We start from the raw sequence: 22,872 nt of genomic DNA on the forward strand, positions 1-22,872 counted from the left end.
CAACGCAAGGGATGTGTCATATTTCACCCCAACCCGCTGCAATCCATCACTACTCGTCTACGTAAAGCGCTCACTTGTGAGATACGTTACACATTCCAATGAATTAACTACCAATAGCTGTGCATTTCCTCAAATCCCTCTACCCTTGGGACTATCAAAAGCATCGACATGAAGAATTTAGGCTACACCACCGAGGCAACAGCCAGGCCAATGTACAAATAAATAAGGTCTGAATTCCTAAACTATCCGCAAAAGATGAGCTTCCTAAATACACGAGACAATCTGAAAGGCGCTGTATTTGTCACATTGAGTGCTCCATCATGGATACCACGAAATACCGCATGATCGACGATCGCTGAATCATCCGAAACTTCCTCGCTCCCAATATCGATCATATTGGTTGACAAAGGTTTCATGGCATGCACAGGATTCTCCCCCATGGTCGCTGGTATCCTGGGAACCTCTTGCATCTGTGCCTTGAACGCTGTGTCGGACTTGCCGGGCGCTATCGTCGAACATGTACGGAAACAGTCTTGCCAAGCTGGGTGCGAGCCCAGGTTTGACCATTGGGATAAGTATGCCATGGAATCCATTGTCAAGCCACTGGCGGAAGCTGGTGCGGAGCATGTTGGAGCTCCAGACGCAAAAGATGTCGTCGCCACCTTTGGTGATCGAGTCTATCAGAGAGTAGTTGCAGACTGCAACAGCAAGCTCAGGGAAGATGCCCACTTCTGCAGCCATCCTGAGCTTTTGCAGCCATTTCTTGACTGTGCAAAGGCGAAAGCACAGAGTCATGCTTTTAACAATGTTCACCTCTCCTTTCCTGGGCAAAGGAGAACAATTGCAAGAAGGTGACACAGTATCTCAAAAGCTCTACCCTGTGGGATGAGGATTTCCCGCAACATATGAAAGGGTACGTGAAGAGGTGTCGCGAGCTTTGATTGCGCTCTTTTTTGTATGTCAAAAAGTCAGTCCTAACTAACCATGACGGATATAAAACGTAACTAATGATGTAGTAGATATATCCAGAGATCAAAGTTAAACGACGGTTACCGAAGGAGTACTTGGTTTGCCACAACAAGGAATGCAACAGCCAGGGTCTGTGTATATCTCATAGTCGATATTGTGGGCAAGGGTTGATGTGGTGTAAGGAGTGAAGGGATTGTGGTTGAATAGCAAGATAAGGCTAACGAGAAGTGGCAGGATGAAACATTGTACGAAAAGTGTTCACGATAAGGAGGAGGTAATATATAGTCAGCTCCGGACAAAGCTTGTTGTCAAGAAGGGGCTGGGCCACGTTTATGTAAGGGGTGAGATCAACGAGATATTTTCCGATGAATTAGAGATATTAGGTCTTGTTCTACTGCTGGATAGGCGTTCGACCAAAAGGGCCACTAGGCCACAAAAAGCGTAGACACACTAATTGGCCTTTATACAGACCATTTTAGTATCTTTCTGGTTAACAAGATATACAATTTTGACCATCGTCTTTCTCTGAAGAGCACGCAAATATCTTAATTTAAAAAATCCACGAAATAGCCCTACAAGGTGGCAGAAGCAGTGTGAGCTTTAGTTCCCAGAGCGTGACAACTCATAATCTTGACTGACAATTCGCCTGAGAGCCACGCGATGTGCTGTCTTGCTTGGCTGCCGCAACAACTAGCATGACTCGTTCCCTGCGACATCCCTCACAATGCCTCCCTAGTGCCTCCAGGTCAAAATCACGTAGCACAACCCATTATTGGGGTTTCCAGGGACGGCAAGACTATCCCAAAGCCGCTTAAAATAGCCAAGTTCTATCCGGTAACATGGGATCTACGTGCATCATTGTCCTATATGACAGCTCAATGTGACCTATTCGGCAAGAGCTATATGCAGTTTGGTAAGAGGGTTGCTTGCGGGACTTTAGTATTGTTGCCCACATTATTAATTACATCACATTGCATCGGCCTGCAACATCAACTGCACATCATTAATTATAAGAATCTCACTGCTCAAAAGGACTAATATAAGAACGCTACCAATAAATGCCTCGCCTACGGTAAACTATAAGCTAGTATTTTATCATATAACTATAGATATTGCCCCCTTTTGCAAATGGTTGGGTTCGGCTAGCCAATGGTTCAATTCTTTGCAGGACACTGATCAGTTCCGTGCCATGAAATAGTCAATGAGCAACTTGTTTAGAGAGAAGCGGTGTGATAGAAGAGTCTGAGGCGCTCCCAGACTGCGCCAATGCAGTCAAGTGATGGGTCCAATAAACATGTCCATATCTCATCGACCTTTAGTTCTGTGACCTGTGTCATGATACATCCAGCTGCATGAGATTGTAACCGTAGAATGCCAGGACGGGTTTTTGAGGCCAGGCATAAATAGGCACACCAATACGCAAAGAAGTATATATTACCTTCAGCTCCCAAAACTAATTTTCGTGTGTTTCTTGCTGTTTTCACTTCGCTACCATCATCATGGGCTCGGTTGTTGTGGAAGCTCGTGAATATTGTGAAACACACGGCAATGCCTTTGGAATTTCGAAGCCCGACGTCAATGTATCCATATTCTCTGCGCCGATGAGTTCAACGAGAGCCCTCGAGAACGGGGTGACCAGGATAAGCCACACATCCAGTATGATACCTCCAAGCAAGTCCCGATCGCGATCGTTGGCATGGCGGTTCGACTGCCTGGCGGGGTGAGGTCAACCGACAGCTTTTGGGATCTCCTGCTTAGCCAGCGGGATGTGAGCCGTGAAGTCCCCCAGGACCGGTACAATATCGACGCGTTCTATAGTGACTCCCAGTCGCGTGCGGTGAAAGTAAGACGTGGGTTTTTTCTAGACGATGATCTTGCTGAAATCTATTTCTCCGCGAGCAAAGTAGGGCCCATTGAGGCGGGATATCAGGACCCCCAGCAACGCCTTCTGATGGAGGTTGTCTGGGAATGCATGGATAATGCAGGCCAGACTGGTTGGCGCGGGAAGGATATTGAGAGGACTGGCTGAAAATATCATTAAGAGATCCGCTGTCCATGAGCCGGTCTTATGCCTTCAGTGCATCTGACCTCGGCTTGTCCAACTATGTGTCCTATCAGTACGACCTCAGAGGTCCCAGATTAGTCCTGCACCCAATCATGGGCATAATACCTCAATGACTGTATAACTTGTGAGAGCAGTATGACCATCAGGACAGCCTGCTCGGCCTCCATGTCAGCACTTCATGTGGCCTGTCAGTCTGTGGCCTCCAAGGAGTGCTCCTCTGCGATTGTCGCCGGGTCAAGCATTGTGTTGACCCCAACAATGACCAAATGCATGTCAGAAAATCTGGCATTGGCACCTGATGAAGCATGTAAGACCTTTGACAGGGAAGCTGATGGTTTTGCTCGTGGTGAGGCGGTGAACGCCCTCTATATTAAACGGCTGGATGACGCGGTGCGAGACGGAGACCCAATTCGGCCTGTGATCCGCTCGACCATGAACAGCTACGACGGGCAGACGAGTCAAATGGCTATACCCAGTGCAGCAGCTCAGGAGTCCTTGATCCGGAATGCTTACACAAGAGCTGGTCACACCTCAAAGTCTATCGTGGTATCCTGCATTGTTATCGTCCCTTCTAACAGTAAGTGCAACAGGCGGACTTTGTTTATCAAGGAGTGAAAATTTCAGAACAAGGTCTGTGGAGAATCATAGAATAGTAACCAACAGTTGCCAGAACCGATGGAAAAAATGTTGGTTCATTTAGAAAGAGGTCGGTGAAGACCGGGGGCCATCTTCCTTAAATCTTTTTAGCTCAAGAGCCAAAACGTATAACCCACACGGGCAACATGTGAAGTTCAGAAACAGCGAATCGACCCGATTGCGATGAAAACGTGCCTTGAGCTTAGGGCCAAGCTGCTATTCTCGGCCAACACCTAAGGTAAGGCCGGAGCTCCGCCTTCACAGAGAGTCCTACATCGTCCGGCAGATCTGCCGTTAATTTTACGCTAAAATATCCGAGGCAAGAAGATACGCTTCTACTTAATAATCGGCTCATTCGACTCTAGTTAACTATTAGTTAACTAAGTCCGGACTTTGCTGAGTCATCTCGACCAGTGTCGTTAACTCTCATGGGCGAAGATTTTGAGATCTTTATAGAAGCAATATCCCCAGTTATGTATTGCACAATTAGCAGAGGATATTCGTGTATGCTTGGAAATTGGCTCTAGTGGTGGGTTCTTTTTATTTTGTACATAGCCTTGATGTATGTATGCTGATGTGTAGGCATATAAACTCTTATGTATTTACTGTATATCCTTGCCCTATACCGTAATCCGAATATGGACAGATCTATCGTCTGAATGTCACATTCCGATAGAGTCGTAAGTAGTATAAATACCAAGAAATAATATTGTGTTCTTTTTTGTATTTATACCCTACTATTTAATTCACTATTACTATCTTGTCTCTTGGCGAGCCTTGTCCTTTCTGTGGAATGGCAGATTGCTAAACCGCTGGAATGCTCGATAGGATAGACTCAGAAAGAATACCTAAGTAGACTCACGTATACAATCTTACGTATCCCTATTACCTATCCTTCAACCTCCGTGCCGAACTAATTCCACTGCTTCAAAGTTTCCAAATGGACATGAGGGGAAGACCCCACTTGATTGGCGTGACTGCCGCCATGGCACCGCATCCCCACCTCCGCATAATTCGAGATGATCAAATTAGCAGCTAAGAGTAGCCCAGCAAGTTTCTTCTCTTTTCACTTCCTCTGTTTAACCCTTTCTCTCTCTTCCCCTCCCCCCCTCCCTCCCTTCTCACACTCCAACTCTTAACTCCACACCATGACCTCTCCCTACCATCGTCGTCCACTCTCCGACTACTTTCTCTCCTCCCCTCTGACCGCACTCCTCTATCCCCTCCACAATCTTCTCCTTCGACTCCGCGGTACTCCTCACCTCCCTGCACCAGGCGCTCGTCCAATCCGCGTCGTCTGCATCTCCGACACCCACACTCTCGAATATACCGACATTCCAGATGGCGACCTTCTCATCCACGCCGGAGACCTTAGCAATGACGGCAGTGTGCGCGAGATCCAAGCCGCTGTCAACTGGCTTCGCCAACTCCCCCATCCACACAAGGTCGTCATCTGTGGCAACCACGACAGCTACTTCGATGTCCGCTCCCGACTCTCCGAAGACCGAGATCAATCATTCACAGCCGTCTCTTCATCTACAGCCTCCCTGCGCTCCTTAGACGAACTCGATTCAGCCAGCCGCATCGACTGGGGCGACATCCACTACTTGCAACATTCCTCCGTCACGCTCTCTTTCCCTCAGACGTCATCTAGCTCCTCTCGCCCTCGCTCTCTCACTCTCTACGGCGCTCCTCACGTCCCTGCCCTGATGCCCTTCGGCCCCGAACACGCCTTCACCTACCCTCCCTACTACGACGCCTGGTCGGGCACCGTTCCCCCGTCTACCGACATCCTCATCACGCACACCCCGCCTCACGCACATCTCGACCTCTCCCCCGTCTACTCCACCGGATGTCCATTCCTCCTCGCAGAATCCTGGCGTGTGCGACCCACCCTACACGTCTTTGGCCACATCCACGCCGCCTACGGTATGGAGCCCGTGTACTGGGACGAGGCGCAAAAGGCCTGGGAACGACTCTGCGCGACGCGTAAGCGTCGTGCAAGGAGTACTCGGTTGGACTCTCTTCTTGGTTTCCTGCGGGATCTATTTGATATCTCCGGATGGGTAGATACCGCCAGGGTGCTCGGATATGGTGTTATGGGGGTGGTATGGGCGAGGATCTGGGGTGGGGAGCATCTCGGCTGTGGATGGATGGTTAATGCGGCTTGCATGTATCGCGATTCGGGGCGGTTGGCAAATAAACCACAGGTAGTGGTTTTGTAAGCATTGGGGGAAGGGAATGGATTCATTGTCTGTACATAGTATGCGGTCCGACCATTGACGCGATATGGATGTATATATATTTCTTGCCTGTTTGTGCGGGCTGCATTGTTTCTAAGCATGGTTTTGCGGGCGTTTTGGCTAATTCAACATTAGGTGCCCCAATAACCAGGGAGCATGGACTTAGATGTTTTTTTTTGTTTAAAAAAAAAAAAAAAAGAATTGTTGTAAATCTATCTCCTGTAAATTTATAATTAAAGTACAATGTTTGTAATATAATCTAATCGCCAAAAAAGGGGTATATGCGATCTAATAAGATCATGTACCTAGTCGTTATGTGCTAGACACATCGAAATCAATTAGAGGATCTGTTTTGTGGGGAACAAGAACAAGGAGCCACACAAGTTACAGCTTAGACTTCTCATTGAACCGAGGTGCCTGAAGAGGATCATAAACACGAAGGCTCAGTGTATCCGATGGTACGGGGGCACTATGACCACCCACCAGGCCGCGCACATCGAGCATACTGGTGTTCAAATCTTTAATCGTGCTGGCTCCAATAAGTCGCATGTTCATCTCCATTTCATCCTTAAGAAGCTGAAGTGCCCTGTTGACACCGGGCTGACCATACGCCGACATGGCGTACAGGAAAGGTCGTCCGATACCAACGCCCTTTGCACCCAGACACAGCGCCTTCAGAATATCAGTGGCACGACGGACACCACCGTCCACGAAAATCTCAATCTTGCTTTCCCAGCCGCGTTCCCGGAGGACCGGCATGACTTCCGCGAGGATCTCAATGGCAGACCGCGAGAAGTCCAGTTGACGACCTCCGTGGTTGGAGAGGACCACACCCTGTACGCCCATTTCGATAGCACGGAGGACGTCCTCTACGCGCTGGACGCCTTTTAAGATTATGGGCATATTCGTGATGGACTGGAACCATGGGATGTCTTTCCAGGAGAGCGAGGGGTCAATGAATGACGAGATGGCACGTGCTGCTCCCTGGGAGCGGTCAATTTTTTCGCCTCCAGTGGCTTGGACGTTAGACCCGACATCGGAAAACTTCGACCGCATGTCCTTCTCCCGACGACCGAGCTGAGGTGCGTCCACGGTGATGAAGAGACCTTTGCAGCCACGGGCTTCTGCGTGTTCGACAATGCCTTTGGTGATATTGCGGTCCTTATTGACGTAGAGTTGCAACCATTGCACCTGGTCGCCCCGCCTGGCATCGACGATCTCGTCGAAAGAGCAAGACGCCAAGGTCGGAATCATCTGAACAACATTGTGATCGCGCGCGGCCCGAGTTAGCACCACCTCGCCCTCCGGGTCGCCTAATTTCCCTAGTGCAGTCGCAGTTATGTAGATGGGTATCGACACGTTCGACCCGAGCATTGTAGTGGAGAAATCGACATTCTCGACGTCGATGAGGATGCGAGGACGGAACCAGATCTTGTGAAAAGCGGAGTGGTTTTCACGCATAGTCTAGATAGAGTCCCAAGTTAGTGATACTTCGATAACAAGTAATAATACCCATGAAAGACCACTTACAATCTCATCATCTGCACCACTGGAATAGTACGCCCAGGCTTTCTTCTTCATAACGCTGCGTGCGACCGTCTCAAAGTCCAGGAGATTGTAGCAAGCTTCCAGCGGAGGCATGCGCTTGACTCGCTCTTGACGTTCTATCTCTTCGGGATCGACGGCCTTCTCCTCTTGTTTGACGGTTGCCATGTCGACTTCACCCAAATGTTTGGAGGAGTCCAAGTACTTGTCCAGTGTATCTGGGGGGTGAATCGGGTCAAACTCCTCTGTCGCATCTTTGCCAGCGTACTTCAGTATGATCTTTTGGCCGCCGGGATGCTCTGCAACAGTCGTTAATACGGTTTATATAGAATGGAGCTCGTATTATAAGTATATACCTGGTAAGAATTCGGTCACGTCGTAGGCTTTTCCGTGGACAACAACCCAGCAAGACTCACGAGAGTTGTGCTGGGCGACCTCAGCGCCGGTAAGATTTCCTTTACTCATGGCTGATAGTACGGAGGTGAAAGGAAAGGAAGAGGAAATCAGAGACGCAAGGGAGAGAGGGGGGGCAGTGAAGGGAAAATAGAATCCTTGTCACAAGAATCCCCCTCGGTAGAAAGGGCTTTAACCACTACTTTTATTTCCAAGATCCAGAAGCCCACCGACTAGAGCTGACCTCGGGATAATTAGGAGCGAGCGAATGGGAGATGGGTGGGCGAAATTGGGTGGCACTCGTTGGCTGAGGATGATGAGGGCCTGGGGAATTGCGGGGGATTCGGGCGATGTTGGCTATCTCGGCCGACTGGCTTGGTGATCATCTTTCCTGTGTCGACTTAAGTGCCAAGGCAAGCGCTCCCTCCGATATTCGGATGTCCAGGAGATTGACAATCTCAGTTTACTCTATAATATGGACTTTTAGATACGAAGCCGACTATTCTTACGTGCACTTATACCCGTTTAGGAACGTGAGAATGCAAACCTAACGTTGTAAAATAGTGATACTACTTGTCAAAATACTTGACCTCTTGTTTTGCTTGCAGTACGGAGTACTCCTGTGATATCATTTCATCTAATTAGGACTTTGATGATACCTTCATTCAATGTGAAATTGCAATCAAGGGGGTCAGATATTCTGATAGGCTGGTCTGGACCCAATTTTAGGCGAAAATATATCTAATAATCTTAAATCCTTCAACCCCAAGTCAGGCAATGAGCTTATACATTGTTTTCTTCCTCCTCTATGGGGTATTCCCCCTGATTCTATTCTTTCCTCATCTAAAAGCAATACTGATCTAGATTGACAAAAAGAAAAATATAAACCTGCATGCAGCTATTTAAATAAATGAATGCATTGGAATGCAGTAATCGAGGTGACGGTTAGCAGGGCGCCGGAAACGGCCCTCACTGAACCCTCTGTCTGTGTCACAGGCTGAACCTGTAACATACTATATAGGGCGCTAGATGCGACTGATCTTCGATCAGTCGTCTTGTACCTTTTTATATGGTCAAGTGGTTTTATCTCTACTAGCGCAGAGACAACCAAACCATCACAGTCTGCAGCCCGCCACGGCCTGCCGCTGATAGGTATTGCCAATATAAATGACCGCTAGGAGTCATATCCGTGTATTATTCAACTACTTCAGCTCATCTGATCGGACCAATATCGGCCCGTTTTACCCATATTCTCGATGTCATATAATTATAGCATATTTGGCATAGTTAGAAGAGCAGACCTTTTCAATACGTTCAATTTCAGTCAATATCGGAAATCGCAATTACTGCTTAGTAATACTTATATTAGTCCTACTACCCCTTTCAGTATAGTCTCCACCTCTTCGGGGATAGAGCCTACTCACTGTGTTATAGAATCACTACGTAGCCTATTTCGGCAGCCCTGTCACATCGTTAAATGAAGGTGAGAACAATAGAGTAACAATGCAAAGTGCGTTGCGTAATGATACACTTTCTATACTGGCTTTGCAGTGAGGTTCAAAAATATTTGAACCTCCTTGATCTGCGTTCATACTCCGCCTACCTAAACAGTTATATTCTGCCGGCCAAGCTCTCTAATTAAGAAGCTTTAAAGTGATAAACATGATAGGCGCCGTAGGTAGGTGGGGCGGGCGGTCAGGTAAAGGGGGTTCAAACATTTTATGTCCCAATGTACCTCTAGCAAAAATATATATCTTCCCCATAAATATATTTTTGCGACATAGTACGACATACATAAAATTTTATTAAAAAAATAGAGATATAGTACTAATAAGGCTATCAAATTAATATATATTTTTTCCAAAAAAATTATAAAAGGATGGCTGAGGAAAGTCAAAATTTCACTTTAAGCAAACACCCGGTATACGCAAATTTTGAGCTATTCTGCTTTCTTTGCTTATATCCCTAGGCTATTACTGTGGTCTCCCAGCCTAGTGCCTGTTTTGAGATCTCCTGATCATCATACTTGTTGTTCCATCTGCGCTATTTCTGGCTGTTATGAAGCATCTAGAACACAGTCTCGGTCAATGATTGGGCCACTATTTAGGCTACTATCTCTGAGACCCCCTTGATTCTGATATTTTAAGGTACTCGTGATCAGGATGGCCCGGGACCTCCGTCCGGCATGATAGTCCCGAATCTCCTGGACTATCGGTGCCGCCGTGCCGACTGTTGTTCTCTGTATATTTAACTCGTCGACCACCCAGTCTCTGTCCAGCCAGTCTCTGACAGTCAGTCTGACTGCGTACAACACTGTCTGCAAGCCACACTTTGTCGGCCTATCAACCAGTCATACCTGGCAATCAACACTCGCACCTAGTCGATGTCGATGACTAACACTCATTGTCTATTCGTCAATTTTTGTTCCACATTTGGCGAGAAAACCGCTTGGTGTGGCCACACAATTTTTTTTTTCTTATTCTCCAAATGCCTTGTTCCGAAACAAACCGCACCTTGACAGTTAGCTGATCAGATTACTTATACAAAAGTATTGATTCAGGCACCTAAAAACCCATTGGCTCTTGGCGAGCCATATTGGTGGAATTTCTGTGGTATTTCTGTGTTGACTGAAACACTTTGCTGGAGCCTTGTCTCCAGAGCCAAGACACTTACCCGACTCGGCATACTACATAAGCGGCATCTGTCCGAGCCGACCGCAAACAATCGGTTTCACATTTTCACGACCATCGGGCCGTATCTGGCAGATCCTCGAGTCAGGATGTACACACCAATGCTTGCCAGGCCGAACGCAACTTCTGGGTCCATTCCAATGGCGTAGAATGAAATCCATGCAACAATGCTTACGCTGATGTACAGGAAGTGGAAAAGTCCCATATCGTCAAGCTCACCTGAAGAAATTGAGGCAGACAGCTGGACTATTACTATGAGGAACGATGACCATTCTACGAGGTTTATGGCTTCTTATGGCGAAGTAGACAGTTATGACGATACCCTTTATCGCAGGACTAATAGGATATGCGACTTTCGACATCATCTTGGACGGATTAACGGAAAACTCTAGATAACAATAACTAATAATTCACGTTGACAGGTATAATATCGAACAGGCACCATCTGACATTGCTGGTGGAAGTTTTTATTTTGTTTTGTTCAGCAGTCCGAGACATCAGGCAATTATCATTGCCTTAGTGCTTCCTGAATCGTTTGTCTCTCCTAGCGGATGTCGCGGATCTGATTTCTCTTGGAAGTCCAGATAGATGTGTTCGTGTTCCGTTGGCATCCGCAGAGTTCCGGAAACCACGCTACCTCTGATATGGGGAAGATCAAGAGGTTAGTAGTAATTGGATGACAATGGGACCTATAAAATTGCCAGGGCTACTTGAGGGGCAATGAAAACGTTTTACGGCCGCGCTTTACTGCCACACTCGTCAGCGGATCCGGTGAGGTAGGGTTAATGCGATGATGTTCATTGGCAATCCCGGATGACGATTGTCGGTTGGAGTGTATAGTTTTAGGCTTGGCGATCCACTGGGATCTTCGTCGAAGGCTCGAAGAAGACTTGTTCTCCACTTCCATCGCCCCACCCCCCTCCTTCGCCGAGAGTCTTGTCGGACTCTTGTTCTCATCAAGACACCTAATCCTGAGCTTGGAGGAGCATTCCTGTTCCCTGACGTACTTGGCACTTGGCGTTTTGAGACGTTGACACAGTTTTGACAACCTGTCGGTGTCGGAGGTGTTAGAGTACGGGTGAAACGTGTCGAGATGTCTGATCGGAACATACGTGAGTTGGTCGACTTAATTGACTACCTTTGTCTGTGTAGGCACAGGAAGCACATGGTAGGTGATCACTGCTAGGCGAGGTCCTGCCAACTACGAAGTACAATGCGCGCGGCTGATCAAGGCATGCATGAAACTGACGTCCGATGAGTGTCGCTAATAAAATTTCATTCCTACTTAATGGCGACCGGGGTGTTTTAGATGGGTCCGTGGAGCTCGATGGAGGAACTATGTCGTGGTGGTTGCATACAAAATGATGGTTGCCTGAGACGTTGGACGTGGAGAAAAAGAGCCGAGGGACCAGAATCGAAAAGTTCTGACAGTGCAAGGGGTAAGCGAATTATATTAACAGTTGTTGTGATTATATAATAGTAATCTCCATAATTGAACTAAATGGCAAAGGGAGAGCGAAAATTGGAGAATCTGAATCAACACCGAGTCAGAGCAGATGAAATGGTGGAGGACACCCATGTATCCAGAAACTCTGGTGTCGAATCACCGATCGATGTCGGGCACCATTCCACACCCTTGCATCCTCTCTACCAACTGAATTTTGTGGTTACAGGCAAATTTTTCGGAGAGTGAGATCTTATTGGTATGAGGCCTGGGAGGCGCTAGGCTCGGTCGGGACATCCACGGAAACGGCTTCCCGAAGAACACTTGCACCCATCGGGATAGGAGAAAAATTGCACCACAAGCCGTCGCACGGAGAACGGAGTGGATATACCCCACGTATGGAAGGGGGAAAGCGGATGTACTCCGTAGTATGGTGGAAAGAAGAACGTACCAGGGAATGGACAAAAGGGACACCACAAACACTCTTCCCCATGGGATCAGAGGGGTTCATCGCTTGACCTTCCCTAACGGTATCATAGCCAGAAAGGACAGGTCAGCCCAGCACATCGATTAGCTAGTCAAGATTCTAAGGCATGCTCCATCGAACACCCGCATGCACGCCGTACGTGTATGTAGGTACCTATTTCTCTATGCGTCGATACGTAGAATAAGACATGTGGATAAGAGATGTGGATAAGTGTAGTGGTGGGCCGATTGGATCTCGGTGGAGGCAGCACCAGTCAGGTGTGGTGAATTTTGAGAGGATGAGGGAATTGTTCGCCAGTGATGTGGCGTGGGCCGGACCATCCGGTGAATAATCTTATTTTTTTTTTTTTTTTTTTAATTTTTAATTTATTATCATTTTTGGAGCCTTCGGCTTTTCATAAAAATTCTTTCCCCTTTTCTCCATCTTTTTTCCTTCGGCTCCATAACAAGGCACAAGTGATGTCATTGCTTATTGAATCTCCAGCGTATCCACCTGTGGGCCCTCGAACCGCCCCAAAGTAATGCTTAAACCAGCATTATTGATGCATTCAGTCCCCTGCTCCACAAAACAAACAATGGTACAATTAACTATGAGTGTTGGTACGAATGGAGGAGTGTAACTTTGGGGGATAAGGGATTGTCGGCTAGCACGCATGGTTGCCACAACCGCCTGTATGGAGAAGTAGAAATGACCCCCTTCCCCCCCCCCGTCTTCTCCGCGTTTTTTCGTTCCATCTTTTTTTTTTTTTTTTTCAACACTCCTTTCTTTTCAATCTCTTATCTCACGCCAATTTGAAGGAACTACCGGGGACTCCTAGTCATTACTGCCTGGTGCATTGATCTTTCTGGAGGCTTGTCTCGGGCACTCACACCTCTTCCCGATCAACTCCTTCAATCCTTATCCAACATGGCGCCTTCATACGCTGGCATGTCGGGCCGGCCGCTGTCTCTGGCCGTGTCTACCATTGCCACAATGGGTTTCTTACTTTTTGGATATGACCGTAAGTACTGGACCATGTTGAACAGATGACGCTTCGAATAATCTAACCTCGGCCTCAAGAGGGTGTCATGTCCGGTATTATCAGCGACAAGGCCTTTAACGATGTGTTCACTGCAACCAGGAATGATTCAGTCATGCAGGCCCTTGTAACAGCCGTCTACGAACTTGGTTCGTTCCCATATTCTATTTCAATCAATATCATAGACGACCCGCGCTGACCACCGTTCCAACAGGATGTTTGGCGGGTGCCGTCTTTGCCCTGGTTTTTGGTGACAGAACTGGTCGTCGTTGGATGATTTTCTCCGGAGCCGCTATTATGATTGTTGGAGTTATCATTCAGGTGACATCCTTCACTGGCCACATTCCTCTGCTCCAGTTCTTTATTGGTAGAGTGATCACTGGTATTGGCAACGGAATGAATACTTCTACTATCCCGACCTACCAGGCTGAATGCTCCAAGACCAGCAATCGTGGCTTGCTGATCTGTATTGAAGGTGGCGTGATTGCTATTGGTACTGCAATTGCCTACTGGATTGACTTTGGGGCTCACTACGGCCCTGCTGACCTCGTGTGGAGATTCCCCATTGCTTTCCAGATTATCTTTGGTATTATTATTATGGTGGGAATGTTCTACCTGCCCGATTCTCCCCGTTACCTGATCTCCAAGGACCGCATCCAGGAGGGTGAATACGTGCTTGCTGCGCTTGGTGGTTGGGAAGTTCATGACCCGGAGACCCAGATGCAGAGGAACCTGGTTATGGAATCAATCAGAGCGTAAGTTCTCAGAATAACTTCTTGGTTTCTCCCCAGTGTATAACTAACACGATACTTAGTTCCGGTGCTGGTCAGAAGACCCGCTTCAGTGATTTGCTCACTGGTGGCCGCACGCAACACTTCCGTCGTATGGTTGTCGGTTCCTCTTCCCAGATCTTCCAACAGCTTGGGGGTTGCAATGCTGTTATCTACTATCTCCCTGTGCTCCTTAAGGATCTTGGTCAGGACGATGATATGGCTCTATTAATTGGTGGTGTGAATATGATTGTTTATGCTATCTTCGCCACTTTCTCCTGGTTCTTTATCGAGAAAGTTGGTCGCCGCAACCTCTTCCTTGGTGGTACATTTGTGCAGACAATCTCCATGGTTATTACATTCGCCTGTTTAATCCCTGGTGATAACCAGACTGCCAAAGGTGCTGTGTTTGGTCTCTTCTTATATATGGCTGCTTTCGGTGCTGCTATGTTGCCTCTGCCGTGGCTGTATCCAGCTGAGCTGTCTCCTATCAAGACCCGTGCTAAGGCCAACGCTGTTTCGACCTGCAGTAATTGGCTATTTAACTTCGCCGTTGTTATGTGGACTCCCCCCATGATTTCTTCTATTAAATGGGGTACCTATCTCTTCTTCGCTTGCTTGAACGCTATCTTCCTCCCCATCGTCTACTTCTTCTACCCTGAGACAGCCAACCGAAGCTTGGAAGAGATAGATATTATTTTCGCCAAGGGTTACACCGAAAACATCAGCTATGTTACCGCCGCCAAACAGCTGCCCAAGCTCTCTGATGAGGAAATCGAGGCTAAGGCTATCGAATATGGCTTCGGTGGTACTAGCGAGGATTCCGAGAAGGCCGTTGCTGAATACTCTCCTTCGGTGTAAGCCGGTTCATCGCGAAGGAGATTAATGCTGGGGCAGATGGTTGAAAGAAAACTTCGAAAATTCACATGTTGATCCCACTGATACCCTGCGGTTATTATGTATCGCATTTCCTCGTGCGTCATATTTTGTCTAGATTGTTAGTCTTTTTTTAGTCATATATGCCGATGGACTTGACATTGCGTGAGTTTGACACCGCTGTCATCGGTCAATTGTGTGTATCTGGTGATCGCGAGATTCCCCTGATGTTTTGATTTTGATTTTCTTTTCGCGACTAACCCTTGAGTCTAATCCGTGGAACGGATATTTGCGGTTGCATTTTTTCGCGGGACATGAACTGTGTATATTTATTATGACTGTTGAAGGATAACAGTCGATAACAATAGACCATTACTAGACGTGATGAAACTAGACATGAATGTTTTCTACATTCCTATTTCCACTATATATATTCATTGTCCTGTGTGACAGCTTCGGACGTATTAACCTGTTGCACCATTGCAGTAGGGGATGATGTCACTATGGTGTCCGAAGACGTTGGGATCCAGTTTGCTGAATCCATGGATGCATATGTAGATTATTTTATAGTAGAATATAAACATGGCACTAGTCAACATCAATATAGCTCATTCGAGTAAACAAGTGCCTCGTATTTATGAGCCTTTATTTTCTGACCACTAAGCCACCACCAAGCCAAGAATGCAAGGGTGTGTCATTCCCTGCTTACAACTCTAAATGTGACTCGATTTTTTTTTTCTTACTCTCAGCTCCTTGACTCTTCAATCATTCCCCATCTCTTATGCTCTCACGCTTTTGACAAGAAGCCGAGTGAATGTGACAAAAAGGTCCATTAACAGGTCATCACGACAAAGGACAGCAGCACCTGATCTCGTTCCGCAGTGATCGGCTGATCCGACTCCGCCCCATCCTGCTGCCTTGATAGGTGATTGATCGAGCCTAGTAGTGGTGGTGGTTGTTGACTGACCTCAATCGAGCCTCCTTCCGCCGTCACGGCCCTTCAAACAAATCGCGCTCCGCCGTCTCATGGGGCTCTCGAGAAAACGAATTCCTTTGTTTTCTCGGTTCTCTTCTTTCTTCCCCACTACCATTCATTATTTTTAACTAGATGACTTTGATTTAATCGCCCCTGCTTGCATTTATTTTTGATCAGCGATTTAAGTCATTGCTGGATCATGCAAATCCAGCTCTCCTCGGGCCCCGCCATCGCGTCTACCCCGCCATGAGTTCCTCTCTCGAGGCTAAGATCGTTGTTCTGGGTGCGCAAGGTATGTTCTCATGTTCTTTTTCCCTTGTCGCAGAGTTGCAGAGCTTAGGCGATCGTACCTGTTGCTAATTTATTCAGGTGTTGGCAAGACATCCCTGGTTCAACGCTATGTAAAGAACGCCTTCAACCCTTCAGGCACCGCATCTACTGTCGGCGCCTCGTTTGTCACCAAACGCGTCCTCGACAGCGCGTCCGATACCATCGTCCGTCTTCAAATATGGGACACTGCAGGTCAGGAACGATTTCGCAGTATTTCCCGACTTTACTACCGCGGCGCGAACGCCTGTTTACTCTGCTACGATATCACGGATGAGCAAAGTTTCCAGGAAATGACAGGATGGCTCCTAGAGTTGAAGAATAACTTGACTGAGGACGACCCAATTGTTATCCACGTTGTTGGGACAAAGTCAGATATCGTTGCGCTAGATCCGTCGTGTCGTCGCGTCCCCTTTGAACGTACAATCGCCTACGTCGCAGAACAGCTTTATCCTTCCCAGGCATCAACCCCTCCTCCAACTGCTGGTGTGGGACATTCCTCCAGCACCACTCTCCAGGGCCCGGATAGCAAGCGCAGCAGTGGGTTTTGGGGACAAGACATTGGATGGGACTGCTGCCACGAGATCAGCGCCAAGGATGGTGAGGGTATCGAGGAGGTTTTCCGTGTCATCACGCGAAAACTAGTGGAAGAGCGCAACAAGAAGGAGGCTAGCGTCGTTCTGTCGCAGGGGTCTGGTTCCGGAATCGACGGCGTCCCTTCACCTGTAGTGAGAAATATCGAAGGCAATGGCAGTTTTCGCTTGGGACATGGTGACAAGCGCAGGAGTTGGCTGGGCTTCCCGCCAAGTAGTGTTGATGACGACGGTATTGAGGCCGTGGAGATCGGCAAGAAGAAGGGAGGACGATGCTGTTGATGAATATCTTTGGTTCGTATCTATCTACATATCTTTTTCCTTTCTTTCCCTTTCCTTTTCCCCCCCTTTTTTTCCACTGTTCTTTTTGTGTTGATTGCATGAAAGCACTGGATTGGCGCTTTTTTTTTTTTTTTTTTTTTTTTTTTTTTTTGGTGAATCCACTTAAATTGTACGTTTACTTTTTTCTAGTTTCTTTCTATACTGTTTTCACTTGGGTTTGCTCATGATTTGCATTGTCTTGTATTCATAATTTCTGGGGGCAAGCGTTCCATTTTGACAAGGATGGACGAAGATGAACAAGGTGCAGGCACCTTGAATAGGTTTAAGCTTATGATGGGGTGTTCATATATTACTAGTTTAGATAGATAGGAATATCATATATGTTCACTACAGTTATATCATTTACATTGACACTGTGTATAGAGATACACACACCTATTTCAAAAGGCCTGCGAAACCTCGCACCTTGTCAAACCCCGCATTTCCTATCAGACCAATGGAGGCACATGTCGATCAGCTATTTGATAGTGTATCGGAGGAAATTCAATGGAATGTGGCAATTGCGTAACCCCTCGTACAGTGTGACAGTTACTGCACGCCTAGCAGATCATGATGATATAATCCGCATCCATTGATTGGCCATGAAGCAATAGTTCCCGACTCTGCTGCAAGGTTGTTGATAACTATTTGGATGAACTGGAAACTCTGAACGGATGAATGCCGATCTCCGGATTGTAGGTGTACACTGTTCACGCTCACTGCAGAGTGAACCGGCCTTCCCGACTGGGTAGCACCAAGAGATCAGCATTGATCGTATGATAGGTAGATGGGTGCATCAACGGTGTTACTGTACAAGTCCATGGTGATCTTCCGAAAGTTACCGAAAGATTGATATAAACGTCTCGAAGTCGGGTAGGTATACGATTGTTTGCTTCCTGGTTAGATGTGTTGTCACTTTCCCCTGGTGCTATCGGGCATGATATTTATACAGGAGATCAAATGCCCTTCGAGTTCAGAGAACTAGCTAGCTGCATGGTTGATAACATCCCAAAACGACCAGGTACTAGGGACGGATCTGGCGTGTCTGACAGGGCACTGAGCCAGTAGGATAGGGTTGATGTGTGGAGCGTTTGAGATAGACTTTATGAATGTGGATCGTAACTCTGTTAGAAACGGGATCATCACGGTAATCTTCCACTGACAGGTTGGAAAGTTTTACTGGTAGATGCAGGGCATGACACCGGAGCGCCGTCGGGCTGGGCAGATGGGATGACTAAGACCTGTTTGCCACGTCCTGGATGGAAATGGTCTTGGTAGGGGCACGGAGTCGGAAATACAAATGGGTTCCATGGAAGAACTAAATGAGCATGGAAGTAATTACATACAATTAGAACGAATGGACTCTGGGAAGGCGACGGTAAGACCCTCACCCTGCTCCACTCGGGAGATTTGATGATAGAAGTTTCTTTGTTAACTCTTCTTACCTAATAATACTAAGGTAATTAATTTCAACCATACCTTCGCACACTGTGCTGTCGCCCCTGCAGATCTTCTTTGCTATCCCACCAATCCGCGTCCAGAGTATCCTCAAATGATATGGTCTTTGCCCGGTACATGCCACATCGTGTACATTTCTTTGGTTCGTGATCTTGCTGGTCTCTTGTCTCATTTTGTCCCTTCGCTCGCTTATTTCTTGTCTTTGATTTTTCCTTCCCTCTCCTTTTAGTGGCCTAGCACCTGGTAGTAGGGATCTATAATAAGGTCTTAATTACCGCTAGAAATCCCTGCGTATTATTATCCAAGCAAGGTTATTTTTCCCGTTTAATATTCTTGTTTCTCCGTTCATGTAGGCAAAACAAAAAAAAAAAAAAGAAAAAAAAAAGAGGGAAAAAAAGGTATCCTATCCACTCTTCCACCAGTTTCTTCCTACCCCATCACCTACGTTTCCCAGCTTCTTACCATCCTTCTCTCCTTTTCTCTCTCCCTACGTTCTCCCAAATCGGTTCAGCGCATCAAATGTTATGAGATGAGACTATCTTACCGTGTTGGTCTGGCCGCACTCTTTATCTTCGCCATCTTCCTGATTAAGCGACACCTCGACTTCCTTCAGGATGATACGCGGGCCCAGTCTTTTTGGCCGCTCAATATAAATGGGAATCCCGGGACTCACGAGACACCAAATGGACGGGCCTCACAAGGGAAGGAACCCCTCATCGTCACCCAACCGACTTACGAAACGACCCCGATTATCGTGCCCAATGATCGAGTGATTGTAATGGCCAAACTGGCAGCGGAGGATACATCGTGGGTCAGCATTGAACTCGCAGAGTACGTTGCGTAGTCCAGCTTGAGAGACGTATCCGACTAACTCGTGTAGATGGCGTAACTTCATTTATACCGTCGACGATCCGAACGCACCCCGCCATACCCCCGTGAACAAGGGTCGCGAAAGTCTCGCATACCTTCAATATATCGTTGACCATTACCACGACCTCCCCGCAACACTGATCTTCCTTCACAGCCACAAGGACGGCTTCCCTGGGGCCTGGCACACGGATTCGACGGATTATAGTAACGTGCAGGCGATGCGTACCCTTAAGATCGACTACGTACAACAAAACGGCTACGTCAATCTTCGGTGCCAGGAAGACCCGGGTTGTCCCAGTGAGATCAGACCGAGCTTGGAAAATAGCCCTACCGGAAAACCAGCCGATAAGATTTATGCGCAGGCGTGGAGGGAACTTTTCAACAACACCGATGTGCCCAACGAGGTTGGTGTGCCGTGTTGCTCTCAATTCGCTGTTTCGCGGGACCAAGTCTTGAAGCGTCCTCTTAGTGACTATGAGTGGTTCTACTCTTGGGTGCTGAACAACAATTTGAAGGACGACGAAACGGCGCATGTGATGGAGTATACATGGCATATCATTTTCGGAAAAGATCCAGTCTAGTGAGTTTACACTCCTCAATCCCAAGGTTATCATTGCTGACGTATTGTTCCTTTCACAGTTGTCCCGACACTTTCGAGTGTTACCGGGAAGTTTTTGGAAATCCGTTTTTCTGGTAATGTTGTATATAATACCCTGTTCTCTTGTTCTGATATATCACACCTTGCACAAACTGTGCGTTACCTTTCTATATCATGTTCGACGGTGCTTGCTGTATAGGGACCCGGAGCTTTTCAAAATTTTTCATACTGGTCGACGATATTGTTCAATATTGCATTGGAACTTATTCATCTAAGAGCGTGAAATTTCATTCTTATCACGTATCTAGTTTTCACCGGTGTACTTCGTAATTTGGCATTTATGAGCTGTTGGAACTATTTCGTCCCGGTAATGGTAGTAGAAAATACACCATTAACTTGAACTGATTGTTTAGCATATTATTTACTATATAGGAAATATCTTAGAGGATAGTGCTCGATACTACGGAGTACCTTTGAGCAATTTATACGATGCAAAAGCCATTCCTTTTTTTTTTTTTTTTTTTTTTTTTGGCTCCTACGCCTCAATGCAATATGTTATTATGCACTATGGCCCAAGAAGTAATCGCATATCCCTTATCACTTCCCAGTAATCATGAATGATGTAAGCCATGCAAGAAAATATTTATTTCCGGACATACAAAAGCCGCTCGTCTACTGCTTGTCCGTCCATGTAGATGCTATAGTATGTCTCGCAGTAAAAAATGTTCCAAACTCGAATACTAACTACTCCATATAAGTGTAAATCCCTCTGATTCTACATCCTACTCAATGCACTGACCATTGCATTTAGGTAGTATATGGAGAGTACTCTGTACAGCTAGCCACAAATATGAAACAATGTAGCAGCGCCATCAGCCCGGCAGCTGAAGTACATACGTAAGAGGCGCAGAAATTTTCAACTGACTCTCCAGCCTATTGGTCCACTGAAAACGAGACAAATACAGCCACATCAACCACACAGCCCTAAAACGAATGGGCTCCAAGTACGTACAACGGTAGTTGGAGAGATGCATCTTTGTACTCCGTAGGATTTCGATCAATTTGGCCCCATTTGTCAAAGGCCACATACCAAGCTTTCTAAACTCTTCCAACATGTGGAGGATTCACAATCTGTTCTGCGCAGCTGTACCTGATACGTAGTAGTACAGTCTCGATGGTGGGGAACTAACTCATACCCCGTGGGACTAAAGGGTTTGTTTCCCCCCCGTTATTTACTCTACTGTACAAATCAACATAAACCAGTAAGGCTGCCCACGTCTTGTTGGTGGGGCGCAGAATTTGACCAGCTTTCGTTAGTGGAAAAAAAAAATTTCGTTGCCTATATGGAGTAGTCTAAGGGGGAATATCGAATAATACCACTATAGTGAGTCCAACTAAAGATCTATGTGGGTTGGACTATGCTTCTGTAAGTCTAGGCTACTCAAAACTGCGGATCTCTATGAGCTTGGTATCATGCTATCGAGGGAATTGATTAATTATGTTGGTGCTGATGATAATATTGGTGGGATACGCGAAATAAATTCCGTATATAACTGGATGATGGTAGATAGGTACTAAAGAGCCCCGAACGCTTCTACATGTATTATCTGTAATCGGCCTACAGCCGACAGTGCGACTAAGCCTGCTTCGTTGGTAATGGCGCCGTTCCTGTCTAAAAGTCCCCTACTATAATAACTAGAATGTAAGACATGGTTTTGCTAAGACACACGAAAACTTGGCTAGCCATCAACATAGGGCAGGTTGAGAGCTTAGTCCAAAAATTTATGACCTTAAAGAAGCATTTAGGTTGAATTCGGATAGCACGTGGTTAATGTGGAGATTTGTTGTCATTCATACGGAGTAGATATGTTTCATACTCTTGAGACATGTTTCGATCATAGCTTAATGTTTTATGAAATGGATAGATTCAACGATTCACCTTTCGACCAATAGTAGCTGAACTGTGTATAGATTATCTGATGTTATCTAGCAATTATTATATTTTCTGGGCTTAGAATGCGAGATTTAAACGAGCCTTAGCAGCTTTCCAGACGTTAATTTTTTATACCCCTAGGCCACCTCCAGAGTCATGATATTTGGTTTACATAATATGTGATGTACTCCCAGACATTTGAAAGAAATAAAAATGTCTATAAAAGTGTAGCCACTGCGCCTTCTAACTCCGTATATTTTTTTTGGTGTAGGGTTTTCTGTTAATATATGAATGGGTTATTGGTAATAATTTATGTCTTGCGTGGCGGTACCTGGTTGGAACAACATGATTGTTAGAGGGGCATGTCTAAGACGGGGCTGAGCTCATTAGATGACAATAGTTCCAGATAATTAAAAAGATCCACCCTAATGTCATGGCATTGAATACCTAATGGATACGGAGCAACTATTCAGTTTACAAAACAGATACATTAAGCATAGCAGTACTGAGCAATCCAACTGAAACTGAATTGCAAATATAGCACGTTGCTCTATTAATATTGAAATAGTACATGTTATGACGTTTCTTCCTTCTCCTGTCAAGATATATTTAACAGATTATTAACAAGTGCCTCCTAGCACAGAGAGATGGGCCAATCTT

The 22,872-nt window shown here is 46.4% G+C and overlaps 7 protein-coding genes across 7 annotated transcripts; 5 read left to right on the forward strand and 2 right to left on the reverse strand.

Annotated features, from left to right (window-relative positions):
• Positions 1–360: 360 nt before the first annotated feature.
• On the reverse strand, positions 361–741 carry ATNIH1004_002944 (uncharacterized protein; the record flags this gene model as incomplete). The annotated part of the gene is made up of 1 exon (XM_033567628.1): positions 361–741. The coding sequence occupies one exon, from the start codon at positions 739–741 to the stop codon at positions 361–363; it is 381 nt and encodes a 126-aa protein (XP_033429623.1).
• A 1,924-nt stretch (positions 742–2,665) lies between these two features.
• ATNIH1004_002945 (uncharacterized protein) lies at positions 2,666–3,907 on the forward strand (the record flags this gene model as incomplete). The annotated part of the gene is made up of 3 exons (XM_033567629.1): positions 2,666–2,812; positions 3,227–3,611; positions 3,825–3,907. 3 exons carry the CDS (start codon positions 2,666–2,668, stop codon positions 3,905–3,907), a joined length of 615 nt encoding a protein of 204 aa, XP_033429624.1.
• A 911-nt stretch (positions 3,908–4,818) lies between these two features.
• Positions 4,819–5,895, forward strand: ATNIH1004_002946 (metallophosphatase domain-containing protein; the record flags this gene model as incomplete). Its single annotated transcript, XM_033567630.1, has 1 exon — positions 4,819–5,895. The coding sequence occupies one exon, from the start codon at positions 4,819–4,821 to the stop codon at positions 5,893–5,895; it is 1,077 nt and encodes a 358-aa protein (XP_033429625.1).
• A 402-nt stretch (positions 5,896–6,297) lies between these two features.
• Positions 6,298–7,923, reverse strand: CYB2 (L-lactate dehydrogenase (cytochrome); the record flags this gene model as incomplete). Its single annotated transcript, XM_033567631.1, has 3 exons — positions 6,298–7,377; positions 7,444–7,757; positions 7,815–7,923. The coding sequence occupies 3 exons, from the start codon at positions 7,921–7,923 to the stop codon at positions 6,298–6,300; spliced, it is 1,503 nt and encodes a 500-aa protein (XP_033429626.1).
• A 5,455-nt stretch (positions 7,924–13,378) lies between these two features.
• Positions 13,379–15,121, forward strand: ATNIH1004_002948 (putative MFS monosaccharide transporter; the record flags this gene model as incomplete). The annotated part of the gene is made up of 4 exons (XM_033567632.1): positions 13,379–13,472; positions 13,532–13,639; positions 13,705–14,245; positions 14,305–15,121. 4 exons carry the CDS (start codon positions 13,379–13,381, stop codon positions 15,119–15,121), a joined length of 1,560 nt encoding a protein of 519 aa, XP_033429627.1.
• A 1,237-nt stretch (positions 15,122–16,358) lies between these two features.
• Positions 16,359–17,314, forward strand: ATNIH1004_002949 (Rab family GTPase; the record flags this gene model as incomplete). Its single annotated transcript, XM_033567633.1, has 2 exons — positions 16,359–16,404; positions 16,482–17,314. The coding sequence occupies 2 exons, from the start codon at positions 16,359–16,361 to the stop codon at positions 17,312–17,314; spliced, it is 879 nt and encodes a 292-aa protein (XP_033429628.1).
• A 2,026-nt stretch (positions 17,315–19,340) lies between these two features.
• On the forward strand, positions 19,341–20,378 carry ATNIH1004_002950 (DUF3431 domain-containing protein; the record flags this gene model as incomplete). The annotated part of the gene is made up of 3 exons (XM_033567634.1): positions 19,341–19,642; positions 19,692–20,261; positions 20,321–20,378. 3 exons carry the CDS (start codon positions 19,341–19,343, stop codon positions 20,376–20,378), a joined length of 930 nt encoding a protein of 309 aa, XP_033429629.1.
• Between the last annotated feature and the right edge of the window lie 2,494 nt (positions 20,379–22,872).

This window comes from Aspergillus tanneri, assembly GCF_003426965.1.
Source record: "Aspergillus tanneri strain NIH1004 chromosome Unknown AapTan_1_pilon_pilon_pilon, whole genome shotgun sequence".
Taxonomy (NCBI): Eukaryota; Fungi; Ascomycota; class Eurotiomycetes; order Eurotiales; family Aspergillaceae; genus Aspergillus; species Aspergillus tanneri.